The sequence below is a fragment of the Schistocerca gregaria genome, chromosome 6, assembly GCF_023897955.1.
Source record: "Schistocerca gregaria isolate iqSchGreg1 chromosome 6, iqSchGreg1.2, whole genome shotgun sequence".
Taxonomy (NCBI): Eukaryota; Metazoa; Arthropoda; class Insecta; order Orthoptera; family Acrididae; genus Schistocerca; species Schistocerca gregaria.
Window position 1 is genome coordinate 4,466,503 of NC_064925.1, and position 16,523 is coordinate 4,483,025.

At 39.6% G+C, this 16,523-nt stretch overlaps 1 protein-coding gene across 1 annotated transcript in view; it reads left to right on the top strand.

Annotated features, from left to right (window-relative positions):
* The first annotated feature begins 7,358 nt into the window (after window positions 1-7,358).
* LOC126278216 (origin recognition complex subunit 6-like) overlaps window positions 7,359-16,523 on the top strand; it is a 56,719-nt gene continuing 47,554 nt past the window's right edge. The window contains exons 1-2 of the mRNA XM_049978152.1: window positions 7,359-7,469; window positions 8,339-8,477. Coding sequence (XP_049834109.1) covers window positions 7,399-7,469; window positions 8,339-8,477 — 210 coding nt within the window. The 5' untranslated portion in view covers window positions 7,359-7,398. The remainder of the gene's footprint in view (window positions 7,470-8,338; window positions 8,478-16,523) is intronic.

Below are 16,523 nucleotides of genomic sequence, written 5' to 3' on the forward strand. Positions count from 1 at the left end.
ATCACCCCGGTTCCCAGAACTCCTGAAGATAATAGTAGTTGACTGTGGATATTGTATCATAGACACAGTTCCTTTGCCTGTTCAGAGATGTCACTAAACACGCCCAAAGATGTAAACAAACATGCATGAGCAGTGCCTATTAGACGGAGGAGGTCCAATAGACGATCAGTTACAGTCATTCCACCAGGAAGAAGGTACACGGCTCCTGTTATTTGTAGTTCAGCCATGCCTAGACAGTCATTACCGTGGTTTGATCACGTCCGCATTGTTACTTTGTGCCAGGAAAGGCTCTCAGCATGGGAAGTGTCCAAGCATTTTGGACTGCATCAAAACCATGTTGTTTGGACATGGAGGAGATACAGAGAGACAGGAACTGTCGAAGACATGCCTTGCTCAGGCTGCCCAGGGGCTACTACTGCAGTGAATGACCACTATCTACGAATTATGTCACGGAGGAACAATGACAGCAATGCAACCATGTTGAATAATGCCTTTCGTGCACTCACAGGACATCGTGTTACGACTCAAACTGTGTTTGGAGGTAACTCGGTTAGGCAGAGCGCCTTAGACCCACAGTCCAGCGAGTGCAGCAGGGTGGAGGTTCCCTGCTGTTTTGGGGTGGCATTATGTGGGGACAACATACGCCACTGGTGCTCGTGGAAAGTGCAGTAACGGCCATACGATACCTAAATGCCATCCTCCGACCGATAGTGCAACCATATCGGCAGCACATTGTCGAGGGGCATTCGCCTTCATGGACGATAATTCGCACCTCTGTCGTGCACATCTTGTGAATGGCTTCCTTCAGGATAGCGACATCGCTCGACTAGTTCTCCAGACATGAAACCTATCGAACAAGCCTGGGATAGATTGTAAAGGGCTGTTTATGGACAACGCGATCCACCAACCACTCTAAGGGATCTATGCTGAATCGCCGTTGAGGAGTGGTACAATCTGCACCGACAGTGCCTTGATGAATTTGTGGATAGTATGCCACGATGAATACAGGCATGCATCAAAGCAAGAGGACATGCTACTGCGTATTAGAGGTTGCGGTGTGTACAGCAATCTGGACCACCACCTCTGAAGGTCTCAATGTATGGTGGTACAACATGCAATGTGTGGTTTCCATGTGTAATAAAATAGGTGAAAATGATGTTTATGTTGATCTCTATTCCAATTTAGTGTACAGGTTCTGGAACTCTTGGAACAGAGGTGACCCAAAATTTTTTTGATGCGTGTAGTTTAGTCACGTATTTTCACTTTTTCAGTAGTGTTTTTATTTTCAAAATTTATTTTTCATTTATTTACTTATTGTGTATGTTGCATTCACAATGTAGGTGATGTATTTTGTTATTCCCCTTTCAATCATACACTACTGGACATTAAAATTGCTACACCACGAAGATGACGTGCTACAGACGCGAAATTTAACTGACAGGAAGAAGATGTTGTGATATGCAAATGATTAGCTTTTCAGAGCATTCACACAAGGTTGGCGCCGGTGGCGACACCAACAACGTGCTGACATGAGGAAAGTTTCCAACCGATTTCTCATACACAAACAGCAGTTGACCGGCGTTGCCTGGTGAAACGTTGTTGTGATGCCTCGTGTAAGGAGGAGAAATGCGTACCATCACGTTTCCAACTTTGATAAAGGTCGGATTGTAGCCTATTGCGATTGCGGTTTATCGTAACGCGACATAGCTGCTCGCGTTGATCGAGATCCAATGACTGTTAGGAGAATATGGAATCGGTGGGTTCAGGAGGGTAATACGGAACACCGTGCTGGATCCCAACGGTCTCGTATCACTAGCAGTCGAGATCAGGGGCATCTTATCCGCATGGCTGTAACGGATCGTGCAGCCACTTGTCGATCCCTGAGTCAACAGATAGGGACGCTTGCAAGACAACAACCATCTTCACGAACAGTTCTACGACGTATCCAGCAGCATGGACTATCAGCTCAGAGACCATGGCTGTGGCTACCCTGGATGCTGCTATGGTGTACTCAACGGCGAACCTGGTTGCACAAATGGCAAAACGTCATTTTTTTTTTCAGATGAATCCAGGTTCTGTTTACAGCATCATGATGGTCGCATCCATGTTTGGCGACATCGCAGTGAACGCACTTTGGGAGCGTGTATTCGTCGCATATTGGAAGCATGTATTCGTCAACGCCATACTGGCGTATCACCCAGCGTGATGTTATGAGGTGCCATTGGTTACATGTCTCGGTCACCTCTTGTTCGCATTGATGACACTTTGAACAGTGGACGTTACATTTCAGATGTGTTACGACCTATGGCTCTACCCTTCATTCGATCCATGTGAAGCCTTACATTTCAGCAGGATAATGCACGACCGCATGTTGCAGGTCCTGTACGGGCATTTCTGGATACAGAAAATGTTCGACTGCTGCCCTGGCCAGCAAATTATCCAAATCTCTCACCATATGAAAACGTCTGGTCAGTGGTGGCAGAGCAACTGGCTCATCGCAATACGCCAGTCACTTCTCTTGATAAACTGTGTATTGTGTTGAAGCTGCATGGGCAGCTGTACCTGTACACGCCATTCAAGCTCTGTTTGACTCAATGCCCAGGCGTAGCTGTATGGGCAGCTGTACCTGTACACACCAATCCAGCTCTGTTTGACTCCATGCCCAGGCGTATCAAAGCCGTTATTATGGCCAGAGGTTGTTGTTCTGGGTACTGATTTCTCAGGATCTATGCACCCAAATTGCGTGAAAATGTAATCACATGTAAGTTCTAGTATAATATATTTGTCCAATGAATACCTGTTTATCATCTGCATTTCTTCTTGGTGTAGCAATTTTAATGGTCAGTAGTGTATATGAGCAAGTTGACTACTCCAGTCTTAATACAGTGGACTCGTTTTTTGAAGATTATAGCTTAGGTGAAATCTGTGATGGTTCCTTTATTTCGGCCATGGCCGATTTCCTGCCATATCCTCACCTTATCATGTCCTATTTTTGAAATGTTTTTTTACTTTATTTTTATTCATAGATCAGCTTATAATGTACATCTATGAAGCATGTCCAAATACATATTTGCATCGTCAGTTTTACATTACAAAACATTACTTCTACTGAATCAAACTGCTTTGCTTAGATAACTTATAAATTTTAGCCACAATACTTCTGTAAATTTACATAATTGTTGCGCAATTTTAGATGAAGTAAGCCAAATAGATTTTATGAGGCATACATATTTTCAGTACATAAATGAATGAACATTTAACTGCAATAATTTGATACCATATTACATCATTTTACATATAGTTCATAAGACAGTCACATAGATCATATATATTCTAGCTCCAGTTTTGCTTACATTAATACAAAAACATTGAAAGCAATACAAGTAATACTTGTACCAAAGTTATATTTAGATACAAAAATGTTGTTACGAGGTTACCTTTATTCACTTTTCCTTTTTCTCTCTTTCTGCATACATTTTTTTATACCTCATCTGTTTACTTCAGTTATTTTCGTGTGAAAGAAATTCTGTGAGTGAATATAAAGGAGTTTCTAATAGTAGCTGCTTGTTCAGATCCTTAAATTTAGCTTTCGATTTGACAATAGGGATGTGTGCTGGTAAAAAGTTGTATAACTGTACTGTCATGTAATCAATGCCTCTCTCAATTTGAGGTGTGTTATGTTGTGGAATTCTTAATTTCATGCATTTTCTACTGTGATGGTGGTGTATATCCTTATTTTCGTTGAATTGGTCTTCATGATCCCCAAGCAAGGAGCTGTAATTTGTACTTGTGCAAACTGTAGAACTTTATAAACTTAAATTATACATGTTGTCTTCTTTGTTTATAGGCCTCCTTTATTTTAGCAGTTGCAGGTATACAAGCTGTGTAGGTTAACCCTTACGCAGGCTGTGGGAGATATACTTCCCACTAATGGTATTCCTTTACTACATTCATGGAAATACGTGTTCCCACTCCAGTACGCTCCTGGCCCCTAGTGGTAGTCCACTGCACTAGATCTGGTTTCTGTCTCTTGCTAAAATAGCTTTTAGGGCTGCAGGAAGTATGTATCCCACCAAATAATGGTGTTCCCAGGGTTCTTGGGAAGTATGCTTACCACCAAAAGTCGTTTCTGAAAGGGGCTCGTGAATATATATACCACAATGTCTTTTGTGATCCTTGGGAAGCATACTTACCACAAACGTCGAGGTATCACAATGCTTCTGGGAATACGTCTTACCACCGCTGTATTTGCCTGGCATCTTTTGGTAGTACACTGTACCAGGTGTATGAAAACTGCTACAACAATCAGTATGTGTGTATCGCTGGATCACTACTGTTTTCGGAAGAGTCTGCTTCGCTTCTGAAGTATATGTCTGTGTCAATATTATCAGCTCATAGCTTTACTGTTTTCACATTGTGGTAAGTGAATTTTAATATTGGTGGCAAATATAATTGGAATATCATATTATCACTTATTGTTCGCCTCACAATCTTTCTTTGCTTTCGCAGCAAAAATGTCAAAGAAGCACGCCTATACTAAGAAATACACACCAGAAGAAGTACTGGAGTTGCTGTTTTCACTACCTAGCGATCCTGAGGATTCTGAAATAGAAAGTAATGAAGCATCAGAAGATGAATTTGTTTCAGACGTTTGTCCGTGTTTGGTTCCACAACCTAATATCAATATCAATGCAAACAATTCTTGCTCCATGGACATCGATATTTCTACTGACAGTACCGTAAGTGCAGAAGAGCCATTGGCAGAAGAGGAATGGTCCAATGACACTGCTGTTTTCGACTTTCTTCGCGTTGATACTCAAGGAGAACCAGTTGTCAACCACCCACTGACAAAACACAGCACAGACAGAGACTACTTCCTTTCTATATTTACCAATGAGATGCTGGAGTATGTGGTTCAGCAGACAAATCTGTAATCCGAGCAACAGAAACAAAAACGGCAATCTGGTCAGACTGTGAGTCAACAAATAACTTGACAAATGTATCTGTAGAGGAGTTACAGGCTTGAGTTGGAATGAATATCTTGATGGGTGTGGTTGTGTTACCAAGTGTAGTGCACTACTGGAGTTCAGAACCTGTCTTAGGTCAGCCTTACACATCGAAACCTATGACATGCAAACGTTTCAAGAATATATGTGAAACTATTCACATAAATGACAACATGCTGAATTCCCCAAGAGGGCATCCAAACCACGATACTTCACAAGGTCAGACCTCTTATAACCTTTCTGAACAACACAATTCGTAAGCCATACACTGCTAGTAAGGTATTGGCTGTGGATGAAAGCATGATACCTTTCAAGGGCCAGTCTTCACTCAAGCAGTATATGCCTCTCAAGCCAGTAAAACGAGGATACAAGGTATGGTGTTTGGCACATTCCAAGTCTACCTATGTCATAAAATTTGATATTTACACAGGAAAATCATATGACAGATATACAGAAAATTCTCTGGGAGAGCGTGTAGTCATTAGCCTCACACAAGACCTGAAATATAGTAGCAGTTTAGTAGTGTTTGACAACTTCTACACCACAGTGAATCTAATGTAAATGCTTTTGAACAATGGAATCTACTCTAAGGGACTGTCAGAGCAAACCGGAAAGGGCTTCCTTCAATGATGAAAGATTAATGTGCCTCGAAAAGAGGAGAATTTCAATTTCAAAGCAAACGTGGCATTGCAGCTATGAAATGGATGGACAACAAACCTGTCACTATTTTGACAACTTTAGACAATCCTAGAGATACCACACTTGTTTCAAGAAAGGATAAGGATGGCACAACCAGCATGGTTACGTGTCCCACAGCTGTGGCAACATACAATACAATAATAGGAGGTGTAGATCACTTTGATCAACTCAGAGAATGTTATGTAATAGGTCGATGTTCTCGTAAGTGGTGGCATCAGATTCTTTATTTCCTATTAGACATGGCTGTTGTAAGTGCCTTTATATTGTATAAAACTAATAAAGGACAAGAGGGATATGATGATCAATTGAACTTTCGATTACGAATCGCTAAACAATTGGTAGATGGTTTTACATCCCGCAAAGAAAAGGACGTCTAGTAACCATTCTAACCAAGAAGAACACCGTACCAAATCATGTTCGACTGGCAAAAGTAGGCGATCTTATGCCTGTTTTAGAAACAACCTACAGACGGTACCGAGAGTGTTCAACAAAAGCTCATGACAAGAGAACAAAGTATGTACGCTGCTCCTGCAACGTGTATCGAACCATGCTTCCGTCAGTTTCATGGAAAATAAAAAGAAAATGTAACAATCATTTGAACATTTTGTTGAACAATGCGGAATCAGCTCCAGCATCGTCAAATACATATACATCATATAAATCACATCACATGCTCGAGTCATGTTATCAGTAAACCTATTCTTTTTTTTTTTTTTTTTTTTTTTTTTTTTTTTTTTTTTTTTTTTTTTTTTTTTTTTTGACGATGCTGGAGCTGAATCCGCATTTAACATTTGAGGATGCCACTATAGCTGCAGTACATTAGAGCTTTGTTTTTATGAAACAGATCTGATGGTGGTCATTAAAGACCGAAACCGGTAATCTGTTAAACAAAAAAGATTGTGACCATAGACGTAAATTAAAGGAAACTTATTACATATACGGGTCACTGTGTTTTTTCACATCGATGTCGCAGCTTGTGAAAGAATTATTACTTGTAAATCAATCATTTGAACATTTTGTTGAAAAAGAATTATTACCTGTAAATTTGTAATGTAAATGTTTTTGAAATAAAGTAAAATAAAAATAAATCATCGTCTTCTTAAAAAATTTTTACATGTAATGACAACATGTTACAGCTTATAAAATGGAAATGCGATATCTTCTTCCCACCAAAGTGTAAAGCTCACAAGTGGGAAATCGGTTTACCACCGAAAATGTAAGGTTTAAAACAGTGCTGTGGTGATATATTTACCACCATAATTTTTAGACCTAAATTACAAAAATAAAATTACCAAAAATTAAAAATAATAAATTGATCACAATTCTTATTCGATGCAAAAAAATTAGTTTCGCTGAGTCGCCACAAAAAATGTGCCCGTTAAAGAGTTAATTATCCTGGACAATTCTTACACTTTTCCGACTAGAGGATTGCAGCTGTCTCTGTATATATTATAGCTGTATGTTTCTGTCAAGTCCGATACTATTGAAACAAATGGCCCATGGATGAATAAATAAGTAAATACGTCTAATATACAAATAAATTAATTAGTAGTGGTATCGATGGTCGAATGACCAGCATGACATGTAGAGGAACTTTCGCATTCGGTACGTACTAGAGCCTTGAGTGTGGAATGACTTTGGAATGCGCGGGAAATAAAGTTTGTTTACTATTTTGAATGATGACGAGCTACTAATGGCTTTTCAAAACACGTATTTGAAGTCGTTACTTCCGAAACTCGGAATAGAAGACGATAAAGTCCTTAAGTAAGTAGCGAATTATTTATGAGTATTTGGAATCGCAAGAAGAGTAATTCATGGCAAAAAGAAACCTGGTGTCAAACTAGAGCGACGTGGCACATCGATTTATAGCGATTTTCCAAAATGATCCTTACCCCAGAAACTGTTTTCTTCGTGTACAAGGAAAAGCGATATAGACACCCAGATAATCGTGAATGTTTTTTATGTTATTGTGTCAATGCCAAGTGAAAGGAAACTTTACGTACCCTATTCAGCAAATCATTGTAGTGAGTCGTCCTGGCAAGCACGAAATCAGGTGTAACGAATGTGTGTGCTATGATGTTTTAAATGTTGATAATTGTGTGGATGATTTAATTTGGATACAACTGAAACTGAGTTCTGTGATACCATACTACAATGTGCTGCACGCAATGAATTTCTTAGAAATGTTATTGCCACGACGCTCTTTGCCGGGGAAGAAATAGACGATTTTTTTTACTTGACCCTTATTTAATTAGAGCTTTTAAGTTCCTTACCAAAATAGTCCAGTCACATGTAGTTTTTTATCAATATTCAGTAAATAGTTTTCTTGATTTTGTTGCACCATTTTTTATGCTTGTGTTCATGTAGCCATTAATGTAGTGTTTTGCTCAAGAGTTAAATTTGTTCGCTGAAAGAATACAGGACCGTTATAAGTAGGAATATTGTCTTGGGTACTAAATGTGTATGACCAAAATATGAGGTCGTTTTCTTAGCAACCCCTTTGTTTCATATACCTTGTACAGTAAAGCAATAGGCTGCTGTAATCAATAAAATCTACTCCTTTATTTCAAACAGAAGTGCAATGAAAATTCAAAATACGTCATATGCTTTACAAATATTTTTGTATCTTTCAGGAAGGCTTCAGAGCTGCAACGCATACTAGACCTGAAAATATCATCCGGAGGTGCCAAAAATTTAAAATTAAGTGAAAGCGCAAAGGCAGTGATGTGTGCTGATCTAGCAGCTCTGCATTGTGGCATAACTTGTGAAAGGGTATAGTATTTCCAAGACATTTCCTAAGTAGGCATGTGTTTGTACTTGTTTAGAGCATACTTGTGTACTGTGAGCTGTAACCAACTGTTGTTAATGTTCATTCTTATTTCTTCAGCACTATTGGAACATTGGTTTACTATTATTTTACTGTGAGTTGAACAATCAGATGTCAGCTTTGACCTGTGATGAAATGATGATACAGTGTGTTGTAACATATTCAAGAACAGAAAACTGACAACATAATTGGTGAATCTGTATTACTTTTGGGAATGAAGATTTCAGGGTTTTGTTGACAGAGTTGTCTGTAGTGTAGCTCATGGTCTATTTTAAGCTGGTGATGATGCTGAAAATATGTAAGAAATATTAATTGTGGTGATATACTGATCTGTAGCTAAGTGTGGGATGACAGTTTAGTTGTGCATTGGTAAACCAACAAAAGTGATAGGCCTATCAGAAGAATAAATATAATTCATGTTATGGTGGGATTTTAGATTTATTGATTTATTTATCTATGTATTTATTCATATATGTGCCACCCACGTAACTATCAGTTTTTGGACGTTGACATAAGTTAAACATTGATTTTTTTATATATATATATATGGTGATTCAGAAATGCATGTAAATATTTTAAGGGTGTATTTGTGAGGTAAATATAAGACAAAAATGTTCTATAAATGTTTTTCCATAAACGTTTAATTCCAGAGTTATCGTTAAAATACGAAAGTCATGTCCGTATCAAAACGACGTCAGTGCAAGCAGCAGGATGCCATATTCTGGTACGTAATGCACATACGTATCTCCCAACAGTTGATTCGAAACTGCATGAATAGTGTTTGTTTGTGTTTGCAATTGCTGTTTACTCCTACTGTACAGAAGATGGCGCTGATGTTGTTGGTAACGGAAACGTACTTCCTGTCGTTCATTCATCGTCGGAAGGCTACAGGTTTCGTGCACATGATGTACTCAAACAGTGAGTATGCTGATATGCACCTTGTGTATGGTGCAGCAGATGGAAACGCACTTGCAGCAAGACGAAGGTACAGTGAGCTGTTTCCAAGACGACGGTTACCAAGTCATCAGACGTTTGTATCTGTGGACAGACATATGCGGGAGTATGGCATTCGTCCTGGGCCACATTCAGGTCGACCACTTGAGCATGCAGTGAACGTCGAGGAACATGTTTTGGACCTGGTAGACCAAGATCCAGCCATCAGTACGAGACAAATTAGTGCAGCTGTACGACTTCCACAATCTACTGTATGGCGGCTGCTTCGGAGACAACAGTTGCATCCATTTCACCTGCACAAAGTGCACGAATTGACACCTGCAGACTATCCTCGCCGTCAGCAATTCTGCCAGTGGTTACAAGAGCGTCATTTGAATGATCCAATGTTCATTCGGCAGATATTATTCACAGATGAGGCCATGTTTACTCGTGCGGGTGTAATCAATTCGCATAATATGCACCAGTGGGCTGTCGAGAATCCTGGCGCGAGAATTGTGCGTGGATATCAACATCAATTCTCCATAAACATTTGGTGTGGTATTGTGGGGAATTACTTACTCGGACCTCATGTTCTTCCTCCAAGGCTGACTGGGCACGCTTACCACGAATTTTTGGAGGGGGAATTGCCTGGATTGTTACAGGATGTCCCTCTTGCAACACGAGCCACCTTGTGGTTTATGCACGATGGTGCTCCTGCCCATTATAGCCGCAACGTAAGGGCATACCTCAATGATGCGTATCCACATCGATGGATAGGTCGCGGAGGACCAATTGCTTGGCCAGCCAGATCACCTGACCTGAACCCTTTAGACTTTTATTTATGGGGCCGACTAAAGACATTGGTGTATTCTTCTGCAGTACCGAACAGAGAAGTGCTACAACAAAGAATTGAAGGTGGTTGTGAAATTATTCGTGGAGAGTTGAACGGACTGTGTAATGTGCAGAGATCATTGCTGCGACGGGCACGGGTCTGTTTGCAAGTGCAGGGACAGCATTTTGAACATGCATTGCATTAAGATTTGTGCAAATACAGTACAGTACAGTCTGTAAATTCTTCACGTATTTTCCTTAGTTATTTTGCATTGATTTAGTTCAATAAACAGGAACTAAAGTAATACAGTATTCGCGAGGAATTGTTTCAGTTTGTTACGTCACGTTTATTTACCAGTTTGCATTTTTAGTCCAAATGCACTGTAATTAAACTGTGAACTCTGGGAAGTAAATACTTTACGTTGTATTGAATGTATTATCATGTTTTGTTCATAACTCTGTAATAAGCCAAGTATAGCAAAAATTGTATAGAACATTTTTGTCTTATATTTACCTCACAAATACACCCTTAAAATATTTACATGCATTTTTGAATCACCCTGTATATAAACACACACACACACACACACACACACACACACACACACACACACACACACACACAAGCTGATCACCCACTGCTTCGCTCGTGAACACTGTATGGCCTGCAGAGATTTCTTTTTAATTGAATTTTTATTTTTTTCACAAATTGCAACACCTTGTAAGTGTGTAGTGCTAACGCCGAATAAGCATGGTCTTTTCTGAATGTACTTCTGAACTGTTCTGGTAGCTGTAGTCCAAAGTTTTTATTAATCATGTCTTTTGCTTTCTTGTGGAGATATTTCGATAGCAACTTTCATCCATCAATAACTATTTCTTTATATCTAACTGAGAAGTGATATTGGGCTACCAACTTTCATAAATTTACCTTTAAAATTTTTATAATTTAACAAAATATTTTCTTAAAAATTTTCATCCCTTATTGCATTCCCTCTTGGACTGAATTTTCAGAAACAAAGAAACATGTATTATTTCCTTATTTCTAACTGAGAAGTCAAATACCAACTCTCATAAATGTAACCTTAAAAATCCTTTAGTGCTTTTCATTTCCAAAAAAACTTTCACCCACTCTTTTACCCCCGTAGTGGTTGAATTTCCAAAAATGCTGAAACACATGTATTTTGTGACTTAGAAACCAAATACCAGTTGCGTAGTTCGAGCTTGAAAATACCTGTAATAGTGAGATACTTTCAAAAAACCGTTTCATTTCCTATTTCACCCCCTTAGGAGTGGAGTTTCTTCCACTCTCTTTTTCAATGATGCCTACAGTATAAGATCCTCACCCTCTCCAAAATTCAGGTTTCTATCCGTAGCAGTTTGGGCTGGGCAATAATAAGTCAGTGATTCATTCAGTCTGACCCTCTTTCAGCCCTTTAGGGGTTGAATTTCCTAAAATAGTTTAAGATGTATTTTTTATTTCTAAATGAGAAGCCATATTTTATTTTTCATATATTTAGCTTTAAAAATTTTTTCATAATAAAATATTTCCACAAAAAAATTACATCCCATTTTTCACCCCTTAGGGGTTCAACTTCCAAAAACACTGAAACATGGATTTTTTTATCTGTAACTGAGAAGTCAAATACCAATTTTTGTAGATGTAGCTTTAAAAAACTTCAGTAGTACTTTAATAATGATATATTTAAAAAAAAGCTTTCACCCCATGGAATTAAATTTCCAGAAATGCTGCAACACGTATCCGCCATTTCCCAGTCACGTAAACATACCGCTGCCACAGCATGACCCCACAAGCAGCCCAATATCAACAACAGCTTAATTCAGTTTGCATTCAGCGCTGCAGTAACATGCCACGTAGAGGCATGCAACACTTTGATAGTCGGATAGTGGCTTTACTTTCAGCAGGTCTTACACAGTAAGATTTTGCCGATTGGTTGCATTTCACTCAAAGTGGTGTGTCTAAGGTGTGGAGACAATACAGAAAGTCAGTATAAGTGAACGATAGACCTTGCAGTGGTCATCCTTGTATGACAATACCAATGCAGCATAATTTCCTCCAACATCTACTGTTATTAATATTGGAAATGACTTCTCTTAGGCAACAGGGATTTGTGTTCAGACCAAGCAATGTGTAGAAGATTGCATCAGGGTGATCTTCATTCCAGAAGACCACTGAACCAGCCAAACCTATGCAATCAGAGGACATGTACTATTACACATCAACATTGGACCATTGCAGAATGGAGTAATGTCATGCTTGTTGATGATACAAGGATTTGTTTGCGACCAGACACTAGACATGTTAGGGTTTGGAGAAGTGCTAGATGACACCAGGAATGCCAATAGGTTCAGGAAGTCCATTCATTTGCATGTGGAAGTGTAATATTGTGGGCAGCAATAATGATGGGCCAGTGGACTCCTCTAATTCCTAACCATGGTAATTTGACTGGTCCCCAATATCTCAGAGGGGCCCTACAAATGCCTGTGAAGCCCTGCAGACATGAAGTTGGTGACAGTTTCATCCTGGTTGATGACAATGCAAGACCGCTCAGTACTCTAGCAGGGTCTTGGTAACTTCAAAGATGCAACAGCAACCAAATGCATTGGCCACCAGCATCCGAGTCCATCTGACAATCTTCATGACCTCAGTGAAGCTGCCATTGATGAGTGGGACCTCACACTCCAAGATAAACTTCATGGTCTCATCCAGAGCATGCCTCGCAAAGTGGAAGAACTCGTCCAAATACAGGGAAGACTTACATGATCATCATGAGATAAAGATTTTCATTGTTTTTGCTTTCAAAATGTACACTGAAGAGAGAGCCTGCTTTGTTTTGTAATGATTTTTTGTAACTAAACAAATTAGTTCTTGTTTTCAGAAGGAATTATGTTTATTTCGTTAATAAGGTATTCTACAAACCTCAATGTGTGTGCTGTAAGAAATCATTGTTGTAAACTCTACGATATTCCATACTTTTGTTCTGGTGTACACACATACGAGAGAAAGAAACTGGTGCATCTGCCTAATATTGTATACAGCCCCCGCAAGAACTTAGAAGTGCTGCAACACAACGTGACATGGACTCAGCTATTGTCTGCAGTAGTGTTGGAGGGAATTGACACCATGAATCCTGCAGCACTGTCCATAAATCTGTTAGAGTACAAGAGTGTGGAGATCTCTTCTGAACAGCATGTTGCAAGGCTTCCCAGATATGCTCAATAATGTTCATGTCGGGGAGTTTGGTCACCAGCAGGAATGTTTAAACTCCCGAGAGCCACTCGTAGCAATTCTGGGCATGTGGGGTGTCACATTTTCTGCTGGAATTGGCCCAAATCTGTCAAAATGCACAATCGACATGAATTGATGCAGGTGATCAGACAGGATGCTGACACCTGTCAAAGTCATATTTAGATGTATCAGAGGTCCGATAACTCTACAATTTCACATGCCCCACACCATTAAAGAGCCTCCACCAGCTTGAACAGTCCCCTGCTGACATGCAGGGTCCGTGGATTCCATACATGTACATGTCCATCTGCTCAATACAATTTGACACGAGACTTGTCTGACCAGGCAACATGTTTCCAGTCATAAACAGTCCAATGTCAGTGTTGACAGGCCCAGGTGAGGCGTAAAGCTTTGTGTCGTGCAGCCATCAAGGGTACATGAGTGGGCCTTTGGCTTCGAAAGCCCATATTGATGATGATCCATTGAGTGGTTCCACACTGACACTTGTTTATGGTCCAGCATTAAAATCTGCAGCAATTTATGGAAGGGCTGCACTTCTGTCATGTTGAATGATTCTCTTCAGTTGTCATGGACCCACTCTTGCAGGTTCTTTCTCCGGCTGCAGTGAGGTTGGAGATTTGATGTTTTACTGGATTCTTGATATTTACGGTACATTCATGAAATAGACATACAGGAAAATCCCCACTTTGTCCCTACCTCAGAGATGCTTCGTCCCGTCACTTGTGCACCGACTATAACACTACATTCAAACTCACTTAAATCTTGATAACCTACCAGACACTTGGCATCTTATAAAGGCTGAGGCATTCAAAACTGTTTGTCGGAATATTTGGCGAAATACACATCGGGTCAAAAAAATAGGTAATAAACATTGTTCATCTCGAAGAGGAACATTCATTAACATAATTCTCGGGCCCTCTGCAGCATCTCTGGGAGTGAGTGGGGAGGTGACTTTGAAATCTTAAATAGGATCACATATATTTTATTGCAGATTGGGATTCTCTGTGAAAAACTTTTGTAGGAAACATTTCTTTTGTTTCATGATAGATGGCACTGTAATCAGCAGACATGGAAGTGAAGTGACCGTTGTTGCAAAATGGTACAATCTCAAACGAATACAGATCCGATTAAGAAATTTGAAGTACTTTTTTATATTTTTGATAATGCTATCATGAATAAGGGGAAGCAGTAGCCTTTTCAATAGTTGCAGGGGCAACATTCTGGATGACTGACTGATCTGGTCTTGTAACACTAGCCAAAATTGCCTTGCTGTGCTGGTACTGTGAATGGCTGAATGCAAGGGGAAACTAAACGTAATTTTTCCCGAGGGCATGCAGCTTTACTGTATGGTTAAATGATGATGGCGTCCTCTTGGGTAAAATATTCCGGAGGTAAAATAGTCCCCCATTCGGATCTCCGGGTAGGGACTACTCAAGAGGACGTCGTCATCAGGAGAAAGAAAACTGGCGTTCTATGGTTCGGAGAATGGAATGTCAGATTCCTTAATCACGCAAGTAGGTTAGAAAATTTAAAAAGGGAAGTGGATAGGTTAAAGTTAGATATAATGGGAATTAATGATGATCGGTGGCAGGAGGAACAAGACGTTTGGTCAGTTGAATACGTGGTTATAAATACAACATCTAATAGGGGTAATGCAGGAGTAGGTTTAATAATGAGTAAAAAAAATAGGAGTGCGGGTAAGCTACTACAAACAGCATAGTGAACGCACTATTGTGGCCAAGATAGACACGAAGCCCATGCCTGCTATAGTAGTACATGTTTATATGCCAACTAGCTCTGCAGATGATGAAGAAATTGATGAAATGTATGATGAGATAAAAGAAATCATTCAGGTAGTGAAGGGAGATGAAAATTTAATAGTCATGGTCAACTGGAATTCGACAGTAGGAAAAGGAAGAGAAGGAAACATAGTAGGTGAATGTGGATTGGGGGTAAGAAATGAAAGAGGAAGCTGCCTGGTATAATTTTGAACAGGGCATAACTTAATCATAGCTAACAATTGGTTCAAGAATCATGAAAGAAGGTTGTATACATGGAAGAATCCTGGAGATACTAGAAGGTATCATACAGATTATATAATAGTAAGACAAAGATTTAGGGACAAGGTTTTAAACTGTAAAACATTTCCAGGGGCAGATGTGGACTCTGACCACAATATATTGGTTATAAACTGTAGATTAAGACTAAAGAAACTGCAAAAAGGTGAGAATTTAAGGAGATGGGACCTGGATAAACTGACAGAACCAGAGGTGGTAGAGTGTTTCAGGGAGAGCATTAGGGAACAATTGACAGGAATGGGGGAAAGAAATACAGTAGAAGAAGAATGGGTAGCTCTAAGGGATGAAGTAGTGAAGGCAGCAGAGGATCAAGTAGGTAAAAAGACGAGGGCTAGTAGAAATCCTTGGGTAACAAAAGAAATATAGAATTTAATTGATGAAAGGAAAAAATATAAAAATGCAGTAAATAAAGTAGGCAAAAAGCAATACCAACGTCTCGAAAATGAGATCAACAGGAAGTGCAAGATGGCTAAGCAGGAATGGCTAGAGGACAAATGTAAGGATGTAGAGGCTTATCTCACTAGGGGCAAGATAGATACTGCCTACAGGAAAATTAAAGAGACCTTTGGAGAAAAGAGAGCCACTTGTTTGAATATCAAGAGCTCAGATGGAAACCCAGTTCTAAGCAAAGAAGGGAAAGCAGAAAGGTGGCAGGAGTATATAGAGAGTCTATACAAGGGTGATGTACTTGAGGACAATATTATGGAAATGGGAGAAGATGTAGATGAAGGTGAAATGGGAGATACGATACTGCGTGAAGAGTTTGACAGAGCACTGAAAGACATGAGTCAAAAAAAAGGCCCCAGGAGTAGACAACATTCCATTAGAACTGTTGACAGCCTTGGGAGAGCCAGTCCTGACAAAACTCTACTATCTGGTGA